This window comes from Nothoprocta perdicaria, unplaced genomic scaffold, assembly GCF_003342845.1.
Source record: "Nothoprocta perdicaria isolate Ctin4 unplaced genomic scaffold, notPer1 scaffold_443, whole genome shotgun sequence".
Classification (NCBI taxonomy): domain Eukaryota; kingdom Metazoa; phylum Chordata; class Aves; order Tinamiformes; family Tinamidae; genus Nothoprocta; species Nothoprocta perdicaria.
Window position 1 is genome coordinate 232060 of NW_020455692.1, and position 10931 is coordinate 242990.

The following is a 10931-nucleotide window of genomic DNA, read 5'->3' on the forward strand; positions in this document are numbered from 1 at the left end:
AAAAAAAAAAAAAAAAAAGCTAAAAATGGTGACAAAGCCTCCAAAAAGGCCACAAAGATGACTGGCCACCAAGCAAAGATTGAATAAGAGACCCCCCCCCCTTATTGCTGTATTCCTGAAAGGAACAAAATCCACTGACACAGTGTTAATGGAGCTAGCCAGAAGACAACACATTCCTACCATGCTGTAGCTGCGCACGGTGGAACACGCTTCTGGAGCACATAAAACAAGAGTGACAGCAAGATCCAACCAAAATAAAAGCAGCTACGAAACACAGAGACTGCAGACTACACAAAAACCTAGACTCAACCTAGACCTGCTCACCCTAGCACTCCCTYGCTTGCTGACAGATGCACTGTATGCAACGCACATGCAGCACTCGTACAAAAGGGCCCACCATACTATGATCCATGGAGGTATCTGGGGGCCACAAGGAAGCCCATGCACACGGAGATCCCAAGGGGCTGCACAGAGGCCTGTAGGGAATTAATTTCCCCATGTGCATAGAGGTCCAGGGGACTGAACRGAGGCCTTTAGGGCCCCAGTATCCATGTGCACACGCAGGCCCCTGGGGGGGCACATGAAGGCCCGTAGGGTTCCCTCTTCCTCTTGCATATAAAGGTACCTGGGGGCGCACCGAGGCCCATAGGGCCCCATGGTCCCCATTGCACAGAGGGCCTGGGAGTCCTCACAGAGGCTTGTATGTCCCCTATCTTCATGTTCACAGGGACCCCTGGGGGTTGCACGGAGGCCTGTGGGGACCCCCATCCCATGCACATGGAGGCCCCTGGAATCTGCATGTATGTCCCTAGGGACTCCCCAATACCCTTGCATAAGGAGACGCTCAGGGGCTGCAAAGAAGCCCATTCAGCCCCCTGTCTCCTTGCACATGGAGGTCCCTGAGGACTGCATGGAGGCCCATAGAGTCCCCCAACCCTGTTTGCAAGGAGGGCCCAGGAATCTGCATGGAGACCTGTATGTACTGCTGTCCCCGTGTGCACGAAGGTCTCTCGGCATTACACGGAGGACCTCTTGCATACAGAGGTTCCAAGGGGCTGCATGGTAGCCCCTCCTGTCTCTGTGCGCACAAAGGCCCAGCGGAACCATAGGCCCGTAGTGCTCCCCTTCTACATCACATGGAGGTCACTAGGGGCCCACGGAGTCCTGGAGAGGCCCCCTATCCCTGTGCGCATGGAGGCCCCTGGGGAGACAAAAGGGGGGTCCGTAGATACCCCCTATCATCATGCTCACAGAAGCCCCAAGGGGCTGCACGGAGACCAACACACACCCTCTCCCCTCACCACCGTCCCCTTGTATATACAGTACTCTGGGTGTCCCATGGAGGGCCGTAGTGCCTTCCTATCCCCGTCTGCACAGAGGGCTGGGGAGTTTGCACAGAGGCTTGTAGGCAGCCCCATCCCCATGTGTTCAGAGGCTCCTCAGTCCTGCACAGAGGCCTGTAGTACCTCCTCATCCGTGTGTATATGGAGGTCCCAGGGGGCCCTACTGTAGCCTGTAGGAACCCCAGCTCTCCATGGACCAAGCACCAAGACTCCAGGGCGCCTCAAAAAGGCCCATATGCGCCCCTCGTCCCTGTGCACATGGAGGCTCTGGGGGCCGCATGGAGACCAATAGGGGCCCCCTGTCCTTGTGCTCACAGAGGCCCCACGGGGCCACAAGGACACCCATATGGATCCCCTGGTCCCCATGCACATGAAAGCCCTGGGATCTTGCACAGATGCCCACAGGGACTGCCCATCCCCTAGCATACCAGGGGGCTGCACRGTGACCTGTAGGAACGCCCTGTCTCTGTGTGTATGAAGGTTCCAGGGACCACTAAAAGGCTCATAAAGGCCTCCATTCCCTTGCCCACATAGGCTGCTGAGGTCTGCATGGAGTCCTGTAGGGCCTCATCATCACCATATACATGGAGGTCCCTGGGGGCTGCATGGAGGCCCGTAGGGCCTCCCCATCTCCGTATGCACAGTGGCCACACGGAGGCCACACGGCCGTCCAGAGGCCTGTCCCTCAGCATTTCTCATATCATGTGCTTTTTCCCTCTCTTCTCTGTTACTCTTCCATTCTTTCTCTCCCTCTCTCTCCCATTCTCTTCCTCCTGTTTTCTTGCTTTTCTTTTTTATCTGCTATCCTTTCTCCTTCTGTCCCTCTCTTTGGCCCTAGGTCCCCTCTCTTTCATTCTCTTATACTTTCTCTCCCCATATTTTTTTCTCTCATTCTCCCTTTTTCTTTCCATCCGTTTCTCTTTCTACTGTCCCCCATCACCCCTGGTGACCCCATTCACCCCCACACTCTCTGATCCTGCATGTCCCCACTCGCCCTGTGTCCAGGGAGGGCAGAGCAGTAGAGGAGCACTATGGCCATGCCTGGAGTGAGTCCCCCAGAGCACAGATGTGGTCAATGCCTTCCCTGTGTGGGTGGAACTTCACTGTCCTCCAGCCTTGGTGTGCTGGGCCTCCTCAGCGTGAAGCACTGAGGCTGCTGCCTGCTGTGTGCAGGGGGCCTTGGCATGCTGCCACCTCTGCAGAGACGCAAGAACAGTGCAAAGAGGCACCGTGAGTRCTTGGCAGAGGTGTGCCCCATGGTGCCCAGCCAAGACCCTGGAGGTCATGCAAGCTTCCCGTGTCCATGCTCCTCCCCTGCATTTGGGAACTAGAGTTCCCAGCCCAGCATCCACAGGGCCTCTGCTTCCCTGCCCATCCCACAAGGCAGGAGCTCAGTGGTCATCAYCTACCTCCCACCAGGAATGTCAGGTCCTGCTGCTGCAGCCACTTGGCTGGCGCGTTGTCCACAAGGATGCCTGGCACATGGAATCATACAATCATTATGGTTCGAAAAGACCTTCAAGATCATCAAGTGCAACTACAAAACCATCCCCTCCATGTCTGCTAAACCATCTCCTTATGTGCCTTAACTACCCATTTCTTGAACACCGCCAGGCATGGGGCTTCCATCACTGCCATGGGCAGCCTGTTTCAATGCTTCAACACTCTTTTTATATAGAAATTTGTCCTAAGATCTAAAGTGAATCTCTCCTGGTGCAAATTGAGGCCATATCCTCTTGTCCTAACAGCAGTTATTTTAGAGAGGACCAACACCCACCTCACTACAACCTCCTTTYGGGTAATTGTAGAGAGCCATAAGATCTCCCCTGAGCACCAAGAAAACAGCCCTAGCCCAAACCCTGATCTCAGCCTTGGAACACGTCCCTTACTGAGGGAGCACTGTGAGATCCCAGAGCTGCCACACACCCAGGACAATGGTGGCTGACACCCGCGAGGCCTCATAGCTCCCCACACAGCAGTTGCGGGCCGTGCTGAAGAGCCTCTCCAGCAGTGCGGGGCAGTCTTGTGCCTGGGGCAAAGCAGGCACATGGGAGCTCATCTCTGACTGCAAAAGCCCCTTCACCCACCAGCCACCAAAGAGCCTCATGGCACAAGAGCCAAGGGACGCCTGGCTGTACAGACATGGCCCCAGTGCACAGCTCACTCGCCAGGTGTCTGCAGACCTCGTCCTGCAGCTTGGCTACGTTCAGCCCAACACTAGCGGTGATACGCCCCTGCAACATCTTTGATGGCAGAAATGGGGCACACAGGTGCAGGGTGATATTGCATGCTTGGTAAAGAACATTGGACCCTGTCATACAACTCCTCATCAGCCAGGCTTTGCAGGGAAGAACCTTGCTGTGGCGGTGTCAGCGAGGCTCTGCAGAGACAGGAGCAGCACCACGGCTCTGTTGGTGCCACGTGGCTTCCTGCGTCTATGCAAGGCACTTGGGGGGCTCTTACATTGGAGACATCTGGGGCTGGGTCCTGGAGGGGCAACACGAGCCTTAGAAATATTTCCTCTGCCTCTTTGCTGAAAAATGCCCTCCTCCTCCAAGCACACAATGCCAGGGCCCCACAGAGGAGAAAGGCTGAGCAAGAGAGCACCTCTGCCTCCTGCGATTGAGAAAGGCCATCAAGCAGGTTGATAAGGAGCGTGCTGCACATACAGCACTCAGCACCAGCGGGGTACTGCTCGCAAGGACTACAGCCCCAGGATGCGTCTTGCCTGCTGAACATCTCAACAAGCAATGTCACTTATCACCCCCAAGAATGCTCGGGTGGACCTGACAATCTCTTCTAAGGCAGAGCCCATGGCCGTTGCCTTCAGCTGCCCCAGCACCTTTSCCAGCACCTGCAGGCTCTCGGCAACCACCTCCACACTTTTCCCATCCTCCCGGCCCCTGAGCGGTATGTCCAGCACAGCTGCCCTGTGCCTCCACAGCTGCAGAGAGATGCTTTGCAGCTTGAGCTGCTCACTATTCCCTGCCTCCCATGGCTGCCCTTCACCACCGCACCAAGGGCTGTGCTCACTAGAGCAAGCCCAGAGCAAACCCCAGGCCTGTGAGCCCTAGCTTGCACTTAGTGTCCCCTTTGCCTAGTGGAGGCAGCCAAGCCACCAAAGGGCATTGATTAAGAGCTTGGGGCATGTGTCCCATGGGAAGAGAGTGAGTATGTTAGAATCAGAATCATAAAATATTAATGGGCAGGAAAGACCTTCAAGATGATCAGGCCCAAATGATAATCCATCACCTGGGGAAGATGAGTTAATTAAGGTGAAACCTCTAATTATTCCAGAGAAGAGACTGACCCCTGTCTCACTTCAACCGCCTTTCAGGTAGTTATATAGAGCAAGAAGCTGTCTACATGTGAAAAGCAACAATCTCTCTCCATGATTATAGAGGGTTCTCTTTCACCCCTCCTGGGAAACCTGCAGGCTCGATTACCTCCCTGAAATGCCTGTATACCAATGCGCAAAGCATGAGGAATTAGCAGGACAAACTGGAGATCTGTGTGCAGTCCCAGCATTACAGTCTCATGGGAATCACAGAAACGTGGTGGGATAGCTCACATGACTGGAGTGCTGTCATGGAGGGCTATGTGCTCTTTGGGAAGGACAGGCTGGGAAGGCGAGGTGGCGGAGTTGCTCTGTATGTGAGAGAGCAACTGGAATGTATGGACAAATGGTCCTGGAGGTTTCTGCAGTGTGTTGATGACAACTTTTGGGCACAGGTTGTGGAGGAGCCAATGAGGAGAGGTGAGCTACTGGACCTCCTGCTAACAAACAGAGAGGGACTTGTTGGAGATGTGAAGGTGGGGGGCAGCCTTGACTGCAGTGATCATGAGTTGGTGGAGTTCAGAATGCAACAAGGAGGAGGCAGGGCAGTAAGTAGCCTTGCAACCCTGGACTTCAGGAGGGCCAACTTCAGTCTCTTTGGAGACCTCCCTGGAAGGATCTCATGGGCTCTAGAAGGAAGAGGGGCCCAGGAGARCTGGTTAGTTTTCAAGCGGCTCTTCCTCCACGCCCAGCAACAGTGCATTCCTGTGCGTAAGAAGTCAGGCAGAGGGGGCAGGAGACGTGCGTGGATGAGCAAGGACCTTGTGGCAATTCTCAAGTGGAAGGTGGCAGTGTACAGAATGTGGGAAAAAGGATAGGCCACTTGGGGGAAATATAAGAACGTCATCAGGGATCACAGAGATGCCACCAGGAAAGCTAAGGTGTGTTTGGAATGTAATCTGGCAAGTGATGTTAAAAATAACAAGAAAAACTTCTTCAAATATATTAACAACAAAAGGAAGGTCAGGGAAAGCATGGATTTGCTGGTGAAAGGAAACTCAACACCCAGAAATCCATGGGCCCTGATGGGATGAACCCCAAAATGCCGCGTGAGCTGACAGATGTCATAGCTAAGCTGCTTTTCATCATCTTTGAAATGTCATGGAGAATGGAGGAAGTGCCAGAGGACTGGAAGAAAGCCAACATCATGCTGATCTTCAAAAAGGGCAAGGCATCTACAGGCCAGTGAGTCTCACCGTCATCCCTGGAAAAATGATGGAACAGCTCATCCTGGCTGTTGTCTCCAGACACATGGAGGAGAAGAAGGTGCTCAGGAGCAGCCAGCATGGATTCACCAAGGGGAAATCATGCTTGACTAACCTGATAGCCTTCTATAATGGAGTGGCTGGCTGGATAGATGAGGGCAAAGCGGTAGATGTCGTCTATCTGTACTTCAGCAAAGCTTTTCACACCGTCCCTCACAACATCCTSCTGGGCAAGCTTCAGAAGTGTGGGATAGATTGAGATTGGGATAGATAGTTGAGGGTGAGGTGGATTAGGAATTGGCTCAATGGCAGGTCTTGGAGGTGATCAGTGGTGCAGAGTCACGTTGGAGGCCTGTGGTTAGCAGTGTCCCCCAGGGAACAGGATCCTTCCGATCCTGTTCAACGTACTCATTAACCAGCTGGATGAAGGGATGGAGTGCTCCCTCAGCAAGTTGGCTGATGATATGAAACTGGGAGGAGTAGCTGATATCCCTGAGGGCTGTGCTGCCATCCAGAGGGACCTGGGCAGACTGGACAAGTGGGCAGTGAGAAAACTCATCAAGTTCAACAAGGGAAAGTGCAGGGTCCTGCACCTGGGGAGGAATAACCTCAAACACCATTACAGGCTGAGAACTGACCTTCTGGAGAGCAGCTCTGCAGAAAGGGACCTGGGCATCATGGTGAACGACAAGTTAACCATGAGGCAGCAGTGTACTCTTGTGGCCAGAAAGGCCAATGGGATGCTGGGGTGCATTAAGAAGGGCATCTCCAGAAGGCTGAGGGAGGTGATCGTCCCCCTTTACACAGCCCTGGTGAGGCCACATCTGGAGTATTGTGTGCAGGTCTGGGCTCTGCAGTACAGGAGGGATGTGGAGCTGCTGGAGAGAGTCCAGCATAGGGCTACAAAGATGATTAGGGTCCTGTAACATCTGTCCTATGAGGAAAAGCTACGAGAGCTGGGCCTGTTCAGCTTCAAAAAGAGAAGGATGAGAGAGCGTCTAATCAGCATATATAAATAACTTAAGATAGGGAGTGAGGAGGATGGGGCCAGCCTCTTTTCAGTGGTGGCCAGCAATTGGGCTAGAGGAAATGGCCACAAATTGAAGCACGAGAAGTTCCACAGGAACTTAAGAAAAAATCTAATCACACTGAGGGTGACAGAGCACTGGAACAGGTTGCCAAGTGAGGTTGTGAAGTCTCCATCTTTGGAGATCTTGCAAACCTGCTTGGACGAAACCCTGTTCCACATGCTCTAGGTGACCCCGCGTGTGCAGGGGGATTGCACTAGACAACCTCTAGAGGTCATCCTCTAACCTTAATCCTTCTAACCTTAAGCAGTCTGTGATTCTATGATCCCAACTCTGGGATTTGAAAGGCCTCCCTTGAGATTGGCCTCACTGTGCTAAGCCCTGCCTTGGCACAGAGCTAACACCAGAACACCTGCCTGCTTTTGAGCCACAAAGAGCTCAGAGGGACAAGGTCGGGGCAGATCTTCCCAGAGGCAGGATGATGCGACAAGGGAACTACATGGCAAAGGGGCAGACAAAATAGAAGCAGCTTTGAGGAAAGTTTCTAGGGTGAAAGTGCCTGTGGAAGAGCCCCCTTAGCTTTCTTCCCCTAAAAGGAGAAAAATCTAACACTCTCCCTGGCACTGTACARCTCTCACTTGTTCATTCCGGGCAAACGAGCACATCTTGGTTTTGGAGACTCTTTGTGACAGCAACTRCATTTGTTCACAGCGGCCTGGCYCAGCCMAGCCCAGCTCRGCCCACTGTTGCTGTCCTCAAGTGCTACACWCCTGCCTCATARACCTCCAGGTGTGCMCTCTCACTCAGGMAATACAGCARAGGCACAAGCAGGCAGGTCATGGTACCAGTGTCCCTAACCTAGGTGTTGTGTGCAAGCTGATGACGTGGCAGAGGTGTCAACAGGCACTGAGCGTGAAACAGAGACACTCTGGCCACTGTTTGATGCTCTCAGAARTGGAAAGTGTGTGAAACGTGGCTCAACTTCCAGCCACGCAGAGTGCCAACGAGGCAAGCAAGGCACAAACACAAAGCACTTGGCAACCACCTTGCCCCTGGGCATCTGGTTGGCATGACTCTCACAATACAACAACATTCCTAAGTCCCCATCCTTGGAGCTCTTCCGTGTCTCCTGGCAATCGTAGAAGGCTGTGGCCTGTGGAAGGTCTTAGATCATGTCTCTTCCAGGTGGATCCCAAACTCTGAGCCTCATGTTTCTTTTGAGGATGGGGCTGGCTTCAGAGAATCCCAACTGCCCGAGCAGGTGCAGTTGTTGGGATCTGGAAGTGAACTGCACAGGGCAACAGTTGTAGGAGTGCGCAGTGACCATGCACCAGTTGCAGGAGTGTCCTCGCTGGCTACAAGGCAGCTCATTGTGGCAACAAGCAACATCTCCTAGCCGCCTGCATGGAACGGAGCTTCCTCACTGACCTGCTTTATATCCTTATCTATCTCTTGGCTGGGGGATCTGGACRTTAGCCGGACTGCCTTACTCTGCCTGGACACCACCACTGTCCRTGACCTGCCCAAATGGAGCTTTCTGGAACTCGGGGACAACATTGGGCTCTGCCTGCACATACCTCATTTGCTACCTCACAAAGCTGCACTGTGCCCTTTCTCCTACTTCTTGGTCATTCTGCTTTAGCATACACACCCAGCGGCTTCTGCTATTCACAGCTTGGAGTGGAGTGGCTACGTGGAGTACAGCACATGGGACTGTGCCCACCCTCGAAAGGCTTCCCTGTTGCTTCCCAGAGCAGCCTTCCTCTACTTGAGAGCAGTTTTATGATCGATTTCTTGCCCAAAAGTCTGCAAAAGCCATCTCTCCAATCTGCCACGTGGCAGTCAACCATCCCAGGCAGTAGCCTCACGCAGAGCTCAAGATCCCATGTTTGCAGGCTGTTTGCGGTCTTACATGGGGGAGGCTCAATGATGTAGGCATGTCTTTGATACATGAGCATCTGCACCACAAAGGAGACAGCCCTCAGAGTCCACGCTCTTTGTGGTGGCTTTTTCCCAATGCTGACTCGGACAGAGGCAGTGAGGGGAGAGACAATTCTTTGAACTGCTTTACAGCCCTTCTAGACTCTCTAAAAGGATCATAGTTTCACTGATGGCTTCCCCACAGACTAGCTTACTACATAAATCACCAGGCCCCAGACACTCCTCACACGCCCTCGGCATCCTCTTGCAGTGTTCTGCCTGGAGCTACAGTGGAACCACAGACCACAGACACCATGGTATGATTTAATTATTTAATTCTTCAGGAGGCATCCTTATGCGGCAGTGCTGGTGGCTTCAGCAAATACCTGCAGCTGCAATCTTCTGGCTCTGCTTCAAGCACAGGAGGAAAACGCGGTGCTCTCTTCAGCCACAGATCTTTCACGGGGCCCTTTGCTGTGAACCACAACTCCTAAGGAAAAATTAAAAAAATAAAAAGCCAAAGTGATATTTGATAAGACCAGGAGAGCCCTGGACCTGTCTGGCAAAGGAAGCAAAGCCTTTAGGAAACCCGCAGGAGCTTGTTCCATCCCTCAACCCGCTTGCCATAGTGCAAAAGCCCATCAGGGAGGGCAAGGAGAGAGCAAGAAAATGAAGACTGCTAAGCTCCCACAAGTGGCTGAAGGCAGAGGCAAAGATTCAACTATACCACTCTCCAGCCCAGCCACGATACCGTGATAGGGCATGCTGCTCCTCCACCCACRAAGCAACTCAAGGGCAAGGAGCATCAACTTACAGTGCTCATCTCCAGCCAGGTCTTCTCCAGAAGGTTGCCATGCACCTTACTGGCTTGGAGGGCCTGGTCGAGGCATGAAAGGCTCTCTCCTTTCTTCCCCAGCATGTGCCAAAGGTAGGCTCGCAGGTGGTGCACTCTGGGGTAGAAGACCGGGCATGCGAAGCAGCGAGAGAGAACCTCTTCTGCAAGCTACCGAGAGAACAAGGGAGAGGCACATCAGGAGAAGGCATGGAGCTCCATTACAGCATCTCTACATGTAGATGGGTAGATTGTCCACAAACAGAAAAGCAGCTGCAAAGCAACAAGGAGCGCACAGCTGGCATTGCCGACCAACTGCACAAAGCTCGAGGGAGCCACAAGCCGTCCTTGGGAGCACGCATGTCAGCAGGGCTCACTAGCTCTAGTGGCTATGGAAGTCTTCTCCTCTCTTRCGGGCCATTCGCATAACGGCATTCTCACATGCCCAGGAGAMCCCTTTGCTCCACTGCCTTCTCTTCCACCTCTTGCTGAGATGCTTGCTGAGAGGAGCCTTTTGCCACGCTCTTCTCTAACCCACTCTGCCTCTGCCCTGGCTCYATCCCACGTGGCCTTGTTAGGCCATGGCASCTCTCCCTGCGCTCCCTCACAGCACATCCCTTTCCTCCTCTCCCCTCACCTTTAAAGCCTCTCGGCTGCTCTCCCGGGCCCTCGACGAGCTGTGCTCCAGGTCATTTTTCAGCACCAGGATGTAGCACTCCAGCAGCCGCGTGCGTGCTTGYGTAGCACAAAAGGAGCCGTCGCCTCTCCTCAGCAGCTGCTTGGCCTTTTCAAAGGGCTGCTGGAAGCTGTCCCACTGGCCAAGCCTCGCAAACCTACATCGTGCACACACAAACAGRCACACATTGTRTAGAGATGAGCAGGAATCTTGGGCTGTCTTCTGGGCTGTCTGCTGCTCCCCTTGCTTCCAATGCATGGCCCCTCCCCATCAGTCCCTTTCATTGCAACACCCCAGGAACAACCACCATGCTGGATGTGGGACAGGGGGCAYGACAAACSCACAGCTCCCATCTCCCCTGCCACAATCACTCCCTCRTGGGGGCCTCTTGMCACTCCACTCAAAGCAAGGCCGTAACRTACCAAAGAGCCAGAGATGAATACAGCCGCAGCAGGATGCTCTTCTGAGATTTGAGGGTGCAGTTCTCTTCATTGCACTCTATGAATCTCCTGCACTCTTCAAATGACTTGTACTCCCAGCCTGTGGAGTACATACGTATCTCAGAGAAGCAGTTCTGCCCTCCACTGCCT

The 10931-nt window shown here is 53.5% G+C and overlaps 2 protein-coding genes across 2 annotated transcripts in view; both read right to left on the bottom strand.

Moving 5' to 3' along the window:
* RRP9 (ribosomal RNA processing 9, U3 small nucleolar RNA binding protein) overlaps nucleotides 1-3586 on the bottom strand; it is a 12133-nt gene extending 8547 nt beyond the window's left edge. Inside the window, exons 1-2 of the mRNA XM_026046453.1 lie at nucleotides 3508-3586; nucleotides 2753-2818 (exon numbers count right to left, since the gene is read on the bottom strand). Coding sequence (XP_025902238.1) covers nucleotides 2753-2818; nucleotides 3508-3586 — 145 coding nt within the window. The remainder of the gene's footprint in view (nucleotides 1-2752; nucleotides 2819-3507) is intronic.
* A 497-nt stretch (nucleotides 3587-4083) lies between these two features.
* The window catches only part of ADCY10 (adenylate cyclase 10), a 20290-nt gene continuing 13442 nt past the window's right edge, over nucleotides 4084-10931 (bottom strand). The window contains exons 28-33 of the mRNA XM_026046454.1: nucleotides 10764-10925; nucleotides 10303-10498; nucleotides 9648-9836; nucleotides 8782-8871; nucleotides 6001-6120; nucleotides 4084-4287 (exon numbers count right to left, since the gene is read on the bottom strand). Coding sequence (XP_025902239.1) covers nucleotides 4084-4287; nucleotides 6001-6120; nucleotides 8782-8871; nucleotides 9648-9836; nucleotides 10303-10498; nucleotides 10764-10925 — 961 coding nt within the window. The remainder of the gene's footprint in view (nucleotides 4288-6000; nucleotides 6121-8781; nucleotides 8872-9647; nucleotides 9837-10302; nucleotides 10499-10763; nucleotides 10926-10931) is intronic.